General features: G+C 47.4%; 1 protein-coding gene across 2 annotated transcripts in view; it reads left to right on the top strand.

Annotated features, from left to right (window-relative positions):
* The first annotated feature begins 4,731 nt into the window (after nucleotides 1–4,731).
* The window catches only part of LOC115399662 (storkhead-box protein 2-like), a 36,769-nt gene continuing 27,461 nt past the window's right edge, over nucleotides 4,732–14,039 (top strand). For both annotated transcript variants that reach the window (XR_003932709.1, XM_030107183.1), the window contains exon 1: nucleotides 4,732–5,164. Coding sequence is in view for 1 of the 2 variants with exons in the window: in XM_030107183.1 (XP_029963043.1) it covers nucleotides 4,825–5,164 (340 nt within the window). In the remaining variant the exon portion in view is untranslated. The remainder of the gene's footprint in view (nucleotides 5,165–14,039) is intronic.

A 14,039-nucleotide genomic window follows, 5' to 3' on the forward strand; every position in this document is an offset into this window, starting at 1 on the left:
CTCTGGGAAGTGGAGGTTGTGCTACAACACTGCACAATGTTGGTGTCTCCATCCCTGTGACTTCCTGCACAGTCAAAACATATCTTACCTGTTGATAAAGTTCTGTTCATCCTTACTGACAGTTTCGTTTTTCTTGTGACATAACTTTAAGACCTTAAAGGGATAGTTTGGGATTTTTGACATGAGTCTATATGGCATCCCCGTCAGCAGTGTTGTTCATTCACACAGACTGACCCCTGACCCCTGACAGCGTCCAGTGAGCAGAGATCCTGTCCGGTTTTGGTCCAGACGAAAGTAGTCCGGAAAGTTTGCTGGGGTCTCGAAAATAAAGTGTTTTTCTTCTCAAACCAATAAGTGTTCAAAACAGTGATATATTGGCATCACAAACCGTTGTCGGTGAAAAAGTCAGACCTCGTAAACGCTTAGCACTATTTTCTCTCCCTTCATATCACTCCACGCCGCCTCCAGCTGGAGGCAGCGCTGGTTTCACTTTGTTTACCAATAGTAAAGAGCTAGCTAGCTCTACCTCTAGCTGTTAGCATCTCCGCGCCACCTCCAGCTGGAGACGGCGTGGAGTGATAAGAAGGGAGAGAAAATAGTGCCAAGCGTTTACGAGGTCTGACTTTTTCGCCGACAACAGTTTGTGATGCAAATATATCACTCTTTCGAACACATATTGGTTTGAGAAAAAAAACACTTTATTTTCGAGATCCCAGCAAACTTTCCAGACTACTTTCGTCTGGACCAAAACCGGACAGGATCTCTGCTCACTGGACGCTGTCAGGGGTCAGGGGTCAGGGGTCAGGGGTCAGTCTGTGTGAATGAACAACACTGCTGACGGGGATGCCATATAGACTCATGTCAAAAATCCCAAACTATTCCTTTAAGGTCTTAAAGTTATGTCACATGAAAAACAAAACTGTCAGTAAGGATGAACAGAACTTTATCAACAGGTAACATATGTTTTGACTGTGCAGGAAGTCACAGGGATGGAGACACCAACATTGTGCAGTGTTGTAGCACAACCTCCACTTCCCAGAGGATTTTTGGACCGAAACCGGACAGGATCTCTGCTCACTGGACGCTGTCAGCGGTCAGGGGTCAGGGGTCAGTCTGTGTGAATGCACAACACTGCTGACTGGGATGCCATACAGATTCATGTCCAAAATCCCGAACTATCCCTTTAAGAAGCTCTATACAAATCTCATATAGTATGAATATTTTTATTACCACAATGATTTATGATTACTGTCATGACTACTTTCATTATTATAACAATGATTATTTTGAAGCCTTTTAATACAATACAGGCTGATTTGGCTGTGCTCAGCTTTCTGTTCACTCCCGCTTTGTCCATTCTTTCCTCACAGCTAGACTCAAGTGTTTTACCCAGGATTCCACAGGGCAGCCGCTGTAAGGGAGCTTCAGGAGCAGCCATGGGCCGACGGTCCGAACAGAAGCCTCACATTCATCCGGCAGTGCCGACACATTCCTCCCGTCTGCAGAGACACAGTGAAGACCAATCAGGTTTGTGCTGGCTGGGTTCAGAGCTACAGTAAAGACATGAGAGGGTTAAAGTGACTGCAGGGCCGACACGCTGCAACAACACTCAGCCGTCCCAGCATTGTGGATGTGGGGCGGCCAATCAGACACTTCACTACATGTGTGGACCGCCGGCTTCACGTCAGCTTCTCACATTCAAACTCACCTTCCAGACGCAGCTCAGAGTGTCGCCCCGGCCGCACACGAACACACAGTTTGTTCAGGCTGCAGCCAAACTGTGGCCGTCCTGAATCCGACACGTCTGCACCGCCTGACACTGGAAGAGCAGGAAGAGCACCGAGAGTCAGCACCTCCACCACCCGAGTCCCTGACGGTCCTGCTCCAAAGCTCCACTGCTCTACAGACTATTTTTGCTGGATGGTCAAAGAGAATGATGAGTAGCAACTATTCCATTACCATTGTTTTTGGAGCCAGATCAAACATTCCTGCTGGCTGAAGCATGCATTTTCTCCCTCTTACATTTGTATATTTTTTTGTTTAACATGCAGGTGAAGATTCCAAGCCACGTCTTTCAATTTAAGCTTTGACATCAGATTTTACCATCTGACGGGTTTTCATTCACAAGAAAGACAACTCTTTAGTATATAGATCAAAGCTATTAGAGCTCAATACTCTGCTTCAGATTGAAATTATGTAACGCTACATTCGAGAGGTGAAGAAATGTCTGAAAATTTCTCCACAAACAAAACCACCATGAGGTAGAACAGGATTTGAAAGTGCAAAGGACATCTTCAGTCACTCTGATGCTAGCAGCGAATTAAATACCGCTGGACTGTTAGGAGTCACTGCTTTTTCACAGCACTTGGATTTTAACCAATCTTCACAGTCTTGAACTCCGTGAACCGACAGCCGATGCATAGAGGACTGTATTTGTCAGCCACTTATTCAAGTGCGCAGTGAAGACAGTGGAAATCATTATTGTACATAAACAGTAAATAAGTGGATTGGACAGATCTTAGACAGGATGATCAGAACAGTGACCTCTCAACACTCATCTTTTCTTGGACTCTCATTCACTTCCTGTTGACAGTCAGCTTCATTTGTACCTTCCATGAAGTTCCACACCGGCACCGGGAGGAATCCTGTCCCGCTGCCGGTCTCCTCCAGCGGTGCACAGTCTGAGAACAGCCCGTCCAAACCGGCCACAGCTCCATCTGCCTCCCAGCCTGGCTCCTCAGCCGAGCTGAGCCGGGCTACAACCACCAAACAGAGCCAGACCCAGGCCGGCGCCGTCCCTGAAGGAAGATCCTCCATTCTGTGATCCGCCGTGTTTCTGTCTGTCTGCCGAGAATGACCACAGAGTGACTGAGACCGGCTGGAAGCCGCCCACACAGCTGAGGCTGAAGAAAGCTCCCACACACCTGGAGCTGCTGGTGATTGGAGGTGAGGGAACTCTGCTGCTGTGAGGAGCCGTGTGAACACACTGAGTCACTATTAAACCAGGAATGTTTCAAAAGAATCTATTCAGAGTCAGGAGGAGAAAAAGATCAAACATTCTGTTCTGAGACGTTCCTTCGTTGGTTTGTCTGTTGGTTCTGCCACTCGCCCTTCATTCAATATTCCAATCAAAGTTTAAATGAATTTGAACACATAGTGACCAGAATCAAGGGCCGTATGATGACTGGAATCAGAATCCAGACCATTTAGAAGACAAGCATCAGAAACAGGATCAAGTCTAGAATCAAGAACAACATCAGCACCAGTGTGCAGACCAGTATGAAGACCAGCATCAGGACCAGGATCCCAATCAGCATCCATACTGACCCATATCAAGAACCACATCAACACCAGCTGAGGTCCAGAATCTGGACGAGTATCAAAACCTTGATCAAGATCAAGAATCTGGCCATGATCAAAACTAATAAGACCAACATCAGCATCAAGAGCATGATTCAAACCAGGACCAAGACATGAATCAAGATCAGTGCACAACCACTGTTACAATGCTCATTACCACTGCAGCGGGTCTCTGTGGTTCTATAGTGGGTCTCTGTGGTTCTACAGCGGTTCTCTGTGGTTCTAAAGCGGGTCTCTGTGGTTCTACAGCGGGTCTCTGTGGTTCTACAGTGGTTCTCTGTGGTTCTAAAGCGGGTCTCTGTGGTTCTACAGTGGTTCTCTGTGGTTCTACAGCGGGTCTCTGTGGTTCTACAGCGGGTCTCTGTGGTTCTACGGTGGTTCTCTGTGGTTCTAAAGCGGGTCTCTGTGGTTCTACAGCGGGTCTCTGTGGTTCTACAGTGGTTCTCTGTGGTTCTATAGTGGGTCTCTGTGGTTCTACAGTGGTTCTCTGTGGTTCTAAAGCGGGTCTCTGTGGTTCTACAGTGGTTCTCTGTGGTTCTAAAGCGGGTCTCTGTGGTTCTACAGTGGTTCTCTGTGGTTCTACAGCAGGTCTCTGTGGTTCTACAGTGGTTCTCTGTGGTTCTATAGGGGTCTCTGTGGTTCTATAGCGGTTCTCTGTGGTTCCATAGGGTGTCTCTGTTTTTATATAGGGGTCTCTGTGGTTCTATAGCGGGTCTCTGTGGTTCTACAGTGGTTCTCTGTGGTTCTACAGCGGGTCTCTGTGGTTCTACAGTGGTTCTCTGTGGTTCTATATGGGTCTCTGCGGTTCCATAGCGGGCCCCAGCGGTACTGCAGCTGGCCGCAGTCAGCCCTGCCTGGATGATCTCCTCCTCCTGGCCTCACGGTGTTTGGAGGCGCTTTCTTCCCGCAGCTTCCCAGCACCGCCTGCTCGCGCTGCACCTGGATGGAAGAGACCCGCATCCCGCCCGCCCCGCACCTCCCGCACGCCCTTCACCAGAGACAGCGTCGGCTCTGCGGCTCTCCCCGCTCACCGTGACGGGCGGAAACCCCGAGCCGGGCGTCCCGGGAGAGCCGTCCCCGGCGTGAGGACGGAGGAGGGCGGCTCGCCGCATCTGTTGCCTGGGTGAAGCGTTAGCGTTAGCATCCTGCTAGCTGTATGTGGAGCTCCGTCCGCGGCCGCTGCCTCCGCCCCTCCCGGCTGTCAACCCTCCGTTCCGAGCCCCGGCGGCCGACATGAGCCCCGAGTGAACCCCGCGTGTGCGTGCGGGGCGGACACTCCGTCCGCGGGGGGGAAGCGCGTCTTGCGGGGTGGGAGCGGATTCCCGAGCGGCTAGCGGAGCGGCGCTAGCGGGCTAGCTTCACAGGATGAGCCGCCGGACCATCCGGACTGTCAGCACCGGCGGCTCCAGCATGATTCACACCGACGCCCCGCGCCCGACAGCCCGTTAGAGAGCCGCCGTGACCATGGAGTCGTTCCTGCAGATCGCCCCGCACTCCCTGGCCATCGTGCTGTCCAGGGTGGGGGCGGCGGAGGCGCTGGGGCCGGCTCGGGTGTCGGAGAGCGACGAGCTGCCGCGGCACCACACCGGCTACGAGATCTTCGCCGACTTCAAGGCGGAAAACACCCAGCAGCACGTGTGGAACCCCCGGATCACCGAGGCCGTGTCCGAGACCTTCTTCCTGGGATGGATAGACGAGCATGTGCTGCTCATACAGGGCAAGGAGGACCACCTGGAGGTGCTGAGGGAGGGCTGGATGCGCAGGTCCCTCAACCCGCCCCGGGGATTCACCATCAAGTACCTGGGTAAGGCCTGCACCTGCAGCTCCGGGGGCCGGGGGGCTGGGGGGGGGGGGGGGGGGCAGCACACCTCACACACTGCAAATCCACAAGAAAACATCAGCAGGTTACACTGGGGGGTCGTCACACCTGGAGCCATCCAGCTGTGGAGGTCAGACTGTCATCACTGCAAAACAACAAGGAAACACCAGGAAAACAACAACAAACCAACAGTGAACCAGCAATAAACCAATAAACCAGCACCAGCGGAGCCTGGGGGGCATCAGGCCCCACACAGGGCAGACTGATGAAGCAGTAAAAACCCCCAGGGGAGATGTAGGATCCACACAGCTCACAAGGTCTGGACCACGAAGCTGGATGAACACATCCAGGGTGTCGCTCTGTTTTCTGGATTAACAAAGCCAGACTTTCACAGTCCTGATAACTGCTACTACAGAACAGTTTTTCAACTCAGGAATTTCACTCAGGATAAAGCCAGCAGGGCAGCTTCCTTCACCAGCTCAGCCCAGAACATAACCCGGTCTGGGGCAGGTTCAGTTGCCGTGGTGGTTTACCTGGTCAGAAGTGAGCCAGAGTCAGGACAGAAAACAGGATTAACCCTGAACTTACCTCCAGAAGAGAAGATCAGAGCCGGCTTCACAGTGCAGGCTCTGATCTCTGCATGTTACAAAGGGAAGGTCCAAAGAGCGTTACAGCGATGTGTTGGCAATACAAAAGAATCAATTTCATCACGTCATTTCAAACAAAATGCAATTGCAGGACCACATAAACAAATTGGAATGAAAAAGAAACGGATTAAATCCCACTGCTGCTCCACCAGTTAGTGAAAATAATGTGCTCCTCTGCCATACTGTACACAAAGAATAGATTTTTATTGAGCATGTCACTGTTTGCTCTCTGTGTGAAACATGTTTATAGTATTGAGAAACGGTGCAGAATATGGGAATCCACCAATGAAAGTATCCCAGTTTATACACCTCTATCCCTTAATGCCGACACACACCTAGTTAATGTCAACCCTGATTCATTCATAAGGCAAAACAAGTGTATTGAGCTTTGCATCTGTTTCAGTGTATAATGTACTTTAGCACCCCAGATACATAAACTATGCTCATTCCAAAGTGGTTACCATGTCTCCATCACAGGATCAATGGAATGCAGCTGAATGATGCTTAATTTAGAGAAAAGCATGGCTCCAGCTGGCCCACGGGCCACAGGTTGGACACACCTCCTCCAGACACTCAGCTTTGTAGTCAAATGGTCCTGAAGCATGAAGGTCAGCCCAGTTCAGACTGGAGCTCAGTCCAGCAGGCCTGGACTGACCCTCTGGGAGCACTGACTTTATCACAACTCATGAGAGGAAGACCACACACTCTGTGTGTGTGTGTGTGTGTGTGTGTGTGTGTGTGTGTGTGTGTGTGTGTGTGTGTGTGTGTGTGTGTGTGTGTGGTACTTCTTGGCTTAAATTTGTCTTATTTGGAAAAATAGTCCGCTCTGTGCTGCTTTTCTCCTCAGTCACACCTGCACACACACACACACACACACACACACACACACGCACACACACTTGTGACAGTACTGATGCCAGGTAGTAACTAGACAGTTTACCAGGAAAAAAAAATTCAGATTTTTGACAGTTTTTTCCATTTCTATTTTAAAGGGAAACACAAAGAATAAAGAAAAATAATAGGGGGAAAACTTATTATTAATGTATCTACCAAAGCCAGTTTGAAATGAAAAAAAATCTTATGTCAGATATGGTTATATGGTTATTATGATTATAATATAATTACAATCCTCACAATGGATTCAATTAATTATTGATCATTGTAAAAAATAAAATATCTAAAACTATTTGAAGACCTATCAGTAAAAAAAACAAAACAGAACAGAGCATACTTGGACTAGACACCACTTAAAAAGTCATTGAGAGAATTTACGTTGATGCTGTGGATGGATGGACATCATGGATGATGGATAAACGTCATGAATTACGGATGGATGTCATGGATGGCAGATAGACATGTCGATGTGGATGGATGCTATGCATGATGGATAGATGTTATGAATGAAAGATGGATATCATGGATGATGGATGAACATCGTGATGGATTGGACTGCTTGGTATTCTGAGTTTTATGGATGGATCGATGTGTGATTTGTGGACAGATGGATGTGATAGATAGGTGGGTAATTCCTCAATCATGTAAACCTTCATTCTGCTTTAAATTAATCCAGTCCCTCTGCTTGTTCTCTTGCCCTGTTGCCATGATGGACATATTCCAAGATGGCCGCCCACAGCAAACGTTGAACTTCAGCTGGAGCCTGAGAAGACATGGATATAATGACAAGAGTGAATGGGATAAAGTATAAAAATGCAGACCTTTTTAAAGCTGTAGCAAGTTAATCGAGAAAGGAGCAGCAGCCTGCTGGTCATGGTGGTGTTGAAGGTGGTGCACCTCAAGTTGGGAGTCCCAACATGAGCCCTCCTCTGCCCTGTTGAGGGACCTGAGTTTCTCTTGTGTCCAGTTTGGCATTGAGACATGTGAAAGTTCAATCTAGCTCAGTGTTGGGGATGTTGCTGGATAGTGTATTGAGGTTGTATTCTGCTTTTGTTTCCATATTTTGCCTTGGCCTTGAATTCACACTTGATGCACACATTCACACCTGTGTGATGAGTCTACGTCAGAGCGTTCTCGTTCAAGCTTCATTAATATATGCCAATATTGAATGGAAGTTTTGGCCACAGGCCTTGTGTTTGACACCCCTGCCTTTAACCCCTTAAGCTCAGTCAACTTCTCCCGATGCATTTATCAAATATCCAGATGCATTTTGCAAATTCCACAGACGTACTATGTACCGTTAGAAAGCTGATATTCTCATGAATCCGCTGGTATAAACCACTTTCAGATGTGATTACCACAGCGGGTAATATAAACACATTTGTCCAACATACAGCAAATTAAGTAAACAGCGCAACTCACCTTTGGAGGCTCATAACTGATCACAGACGATCCATAATCCAGACAATCCAGCAAAAACTGCCACAGTCCAAGCGTATGCATCCAGGCAAAGCTAGAAAGTATAGCCTTTTGTCCAAAACATGTCTTGAAATAAGCAAATAATCCAGAATTAGACGCGCCACCACGCGCGCACGCGGCACGTCTCTCCGCGTGCGCGTCCGATAATAATCCATATTTTTATCAGATAAAAACATCCAGACCTCTCTCACTCGTGCTGAGGATATCCAATATGGCGACTGATCGGTTTCCGTTGCTTATTTGTCATGTTTAAACCAATCAAGTGACTTATCCCTCCCTCCGATGGCTAACCAGCCAACCGCTGCCGAGACTGATGGACCCACGTCATCGGTCGTCATCAACGAATTCTGAGCCAATCACGTCGGTAGAAACGTTTGACTGACAGGGCTGGTAGCCAATGAGCTTTCTGAATGGCTGGCTGGCCCGCTAGCGGGGTTTTGTGACTTCTCAGATATCTGCTGAGGGATGCAACTGCTGTCTATCCCTGCTCCTCTCAGTCTGAGTGCCTTATCCCACACTGAAGCCTATCTGAAGTGATTCTTTGAGTACTTTATGAGTTTTTGGAGTGAAAATAATGTAAAAACGGGCCAAAAACCAACATATACCATTGTACAGAGGGCATCCAGGGGGTATACAGAGGATGTCCAAAACTGACCCCGCCGGGGCATAGCAGTACAAATACATGTGTGAAACACTCATTTCTTGTATTACTGCTCTGACATTTTGACCTGAACTATGTAAGACCCCAGGCTTTAGCAAAATTGTGTTTTCAAGCTATTTCAGTGCTTCTACACTTATTTCCAGGTGTTTTATGAGGGCAAAAATTCAGGCGAGAATGAAATTCATCCTAATTCAGTGTGCTGCAACATAAATAAATCTGTGGCAGTAGCACCTAGAGTAATTCTGACTGCACTGGGTGAAAATACAGGTTGTCAGCTTTCAAATGAGACCTCAACCATGCATGTACTCCAAACAGTTCAAGAACAGCATTCAGTTTACTTTGGGTACGTACTTAGTTGAACTTTTAGGCGAAAATGGCCCCGAGCTTAAAGGGTTAAATCAAACCAGGACCCCGGGTAGGGAATCAGTCCTCTAGATTACCTGGCTATTTCCTCAGGAGATCAGCTGCTCCTGAACCGAGATCTTGCTGCAGAACGATGCAATGTTGTTGAAAATTAAATGTCCTTAAAGTAGTGGAGGCGTGGTGCAGGTTCATTATGGCTAACTCCAGGTTCAGTGGAGACAAACATGCCGATGTGTGGCTCAGGTCGATCCTTTAGACCAGGGGTGTCAAGCTCAAACACACGGTGGGCCAGCATTTTAAACTGAGACAGTGTTGCGGGCCAACAGAGATATTTATTGAAAAACTGGACCCAAAGAAGCTCAAACAAGATGGAACAAACAAAGCTTGATATAACTTAATATTGCAACATTGCATTTCAAATTAAATAGATAAATAAACAAACAAACAAAGACATCAATGGCATTCATTCATGGATACAGTCAAATCGGCCGCAAGCCGCTCTCTCTCCAGCAGACTCATGTGATAACAATGCTTTTTTTTCATTGGTTGTTGCGCTATTGTAGCCCCACCCCTTTCCTTTTTTGATTGACAGGTAAGTGACAGGCTTGCAGACTGATTCCTCCTGGTTTCATAGCAGCGGCGCACCAGACACATTTACCGGTATTTTTTTCAGCGTGAGAAATACAGTGGCCCTCATTTATCAAACGGTCGTACAGCGGTATAAGGGCGTACGCCCATCATACGTCCATATGAAAGACGGGATCGGCATTTGTCAGATCGTGATCGTTCGGAAAGATGAAATCTCACAACAAGTATGACATCATGTACGCAAGTTTCAGTCAGTGTGGATTTGCGGTGCAGTGCAGAAAAACCTAGCGTGAAAATTAGGGCTGTCGCGGTAAACCGGTATTGACGATAATCGTGGTATTAAAAAAATGAAATTTCAAAATCGTGTTCAAAATGCGCACATGATAATATCGTAAAGAGGATCTAGTGCCACTTGAAACGTGTTGAAGTGTATTTTCAAAATCCGCTCCTGTTCTTCCGCCCTGCTTCGTCTCCCTCCTGCAGCCCCCTCCCTCTCCCCCTCTCCTCACATGTAAACACAGCAGAGCAGCGGTAGCGGCACGGCTCCTAGCTAGCGTGGCTCCCAGTTAGCGAGCGTCACGAGTGAACTAAACATGTCGGCGGTGGCCGACAACGACAGCGAGACGCTATCCTAACCCGAAAAAAGTGTGTTTAGCAACACTGACTGCACGTTGATGCAAGCCGGGTCGTACTGGGGCCCCATTAGGTAGGTTCCAGACGTATCATTGTAATGTGTTTGGGGGATTTCAAGTTGTGTCGCTGATATCCGCCGTCTGTCGGGGCCCCCTACTAGCAACTAACCGGTGAGTACTCGGAAAAGGGCCTCATGCAGGGGATTTTCGACACTTTGTCGTTGCAGCGTCTAGCGTAGCGCCTTAAATTTGTCATTGAAATTGACTGATGTCAGCCGTTCCTCAGGACCCCCTTCAGCTCGGGGCCCGAGCCAGTAGCGGCGCCTCTGGCTGGAGAGAAGCAGCTGCTGCTCATTCCGCCTTGGATTTAAACAAACAAACAAACAAAAATTCTCTGCAGTGTGGTGGTGGTACAGGATTTCACCCCAACAGGGCCCGAGGGTTTTCATAACCCACCAACCCTACGTAGATTACGCCTCTGCTGTGGATCCTCTATTAATCAGTTCATCAGATTTTAATTAGTTGAGTGTAACTACACTTTTGGTATGCAGTTGTACAGTTACTGTTCTCATATTGTTTTAACACCTAATTTGACAGATATTCTGAATATAATTCATCTGGGAAAAGAGAGAAAACAAACAAAAATAAAATTGAAGATGAATCTGAATGTTTGTACCATTATTAGTTAAATTTTTGTTGATATCGTGATAATATCGTTATCGTGATATTTTTTGCCTATGATAATCGTGAAGACAAAATTTGATATCATGACAGCCCTAGTGAAAATAATTATAAAGCAAACCTCAAACATGTCATAAAGCACTAGCAGCACACATTCAGGACAGATTAAAAAGTAAAAGAATAAAAAATAAAATAATGCCCTTACAGAATATCTAATAAAATCACCCCTTGTGGGTAGGGCTGCCATGACTGGTCAATTAATCACGATTATGTCGACTATTAAAATCATCGACGAATAATTTAATAGTCGACGAGTCGTTTTTTTTTTTTTTTTTTTCCCAATTGTTTTTGTCTCGAAACTGCCACGGCACCTTCCACCGTCGCGTCTGCCTTTCTGTATTTGACACACATGCGCAGTTGTGTCAGTCGTGACGACACCAGACTGGTGTCATGGCCACCCAGCAGCAGTGGAGCTCCAAAGTGTGGGAGAATGACAAGAAAACCTCAGAGAAAAGTGCAATGCAGCTATCTGCAGGACAGAACCTGCCTTCCACGGCAGCACAACTGCGATGCATGAGCAGCCGAAACAGAAGCACGTCGTGGCTCGTGACAACGTTGATTGACCGTCGTCTCGGTAAGCTAATAATATTAGCATAGAGGGCTAACTTGCTGTTTACTTATAACTGTCAGTGTTAACATTAGCGGTGACGATTTGATTCATTAGCTGCCTTTAGCACACATTTCATGTTTTCTGCAACGTTGTAACAGTGATGTGTTTTAATAAGAAGTGATGTCGCACTAATGTTTTCTAACGTTGTGTTTCACAGCTTCACCCCATCAGAGCGGGTTTTCTCCACAGCAGAACATCTGCTCTCAAAAGAGAGCAGCCTGTCTCCAACACATGTAGAAATGCTGACTGTCCTGGCTGTGAACCAGAGCCCTGTGTAGTTTGGGATTATGTAGAGTCAGAGTGTAATAAAGTTGTATACAGTTGAGCACTGAACACAAAATGCACTTTTGTTTTGAGTCAGTGAGACGAAAACTTCAATAATTCCTTGGTTGCTTGATGCCAAACACAAATTAAGAAAAAAAATTAACATTAAGGATTAATTTTTGTGTTGTTTAGGCAAGTGCCTTTTCCTTATTTTACTCAAGTATTTGCACTTTATGGTACACAGTTAAACAACTGTATATTTCAATAAAGGTTTAATGAACTATCATCTGAATTGTCTTTATTTTTAGTTAGTATATACCTTAAACACTTAAAAACTGAAATCTAATTGTGGTTATATAAGAGCAACTTCATGGTGGTGCGATAAACTATGTTTTACTTTAATTTATATATTAGTCGACTAATCGAAAAAATAATCGGTGATTAATCGACTACCAAAATAATCGTTTGTGGCAGCCCTTTGTGGGATTAATGAAGTATTTTTAACTTTCAATAACTCCGCTGCTCCATCCTGCCACGGAGATGAGCGCAGTTTTAACAGCTAGCTGGCTGCACCAACGTTAGCTTGCTCATATTCCGCCTCAACCTGGTGGCTGACAGTGATGCAGGTAAACAAATCATCATGGCCACAAGGGCGCCTATTGATTGGACAGGGGTGACTCATGACTGACCAATCGGGTCCTTTATGTGTTCTTAGCTTGAGGAAGCGAATCCAAGTTTCCATTGAAGGATATTTAAAGTTCCAAGAATAGTCTGACCAATCAGAGGGGCCCCTCTGCATGTTCACCATGCAGTACCCTCTGGTCACCATGCAGTCACCATGCAGTACTCTCTGGTCACCATGCGGTACCTTCTGGTCACCATGCAGTACCCTCTGTTTACCATGCGGTACCTTCTGGTCACCATGCAGTACCCTCTGGTTACCATGCGGTACCCTCTGGTCACCATGCGGTACCTTCTGGTCACCATGCAGTACCCTCTAGTCACCATGCGGTACCTTCTGGTCACCATGCCATACCCTCTGGTTACCATGCAGTACCCTCTGGTCACCATGCAGTCACCATGCAGTACCCTCTGGTCACCATGCAGTCACCATGCAGTACCCTCTGGTCACCATGCAGTCACCATGCAGTACTCTCTGGTCACCATGCGGTACCTTCTGGTCACCATGCAGTACCCTCTGTTTACCATGCGGTACCTTCTGGTCACCATGCAGTACCCTCTGGTCACCATGCAGTCACCATGCAGTACCCTCTGGTCACCATGCAGTCACCATGCAGTACCCTCTGGTCACCATGCAGTCACTATGCAGTACTCTCTGGTCACCATGCGGTACCTTCTGGTCACCATGCAGTACCCTCTGTTTACCATGCGGTACCTTCTGGTCACCATGCAGTACCCTCTGTTTACCATGCGGTACCTTCTGGTCACCATGCAGTACCCTCTGGTTACCATGCGGTACCCTCTGGTCACCATGCAGTACCCTCTGGTCACCATGCGGTACCTTCTGGTCACCATGCAGTACCCTCTAGTCACCATGCGGTACCTTCTGGTCACCATGCCATACCCTCTGGTTACCATGCAGTACCCTCTGGTCACCATGCAGTCACCATGCAGTACCCTCTGGTCACCATGCAGTCACCATGCAGTACCCTCTGGTCACCATGCAGTCACCATGCAGTACTCTCTGGTCACCATGCGGTACCTTCTGGTCACCATGCAGTACCCTCTGTTTACCATGCGGTACCTTCTGGTCACCATGCAGTACCCTCTGTTTACCATGCGGTACCTTCTGGTCACCATGCAGTACCCTCTGGTTACCATGCGGTACCCTCTGGTCACCATGCAGTACCCTCTGGTCACCATGCGGTACCTTCTGGTCACCATGCAGTACCCTCTAGTCACCATGCGGTACCTTCTGGTCACCATGCCATACCCTCTGGTTACCATGCAGTACCTTCTG

This window comes from Salarias fasciatus, chromosome 2 (genome assembly GCF_902148845.1).
Source record: "Salarias fasciatus chromosome 2, fSalaFa1.1, whole genome shotgun sequence".
Taxonomy (NCBI): domain Eukaryota; kingdom Metazoa; phylum Chordata; class Actinopteri; order Blenniiformes; family Blenniidae; genus Salarias; species Salarias fasciatus.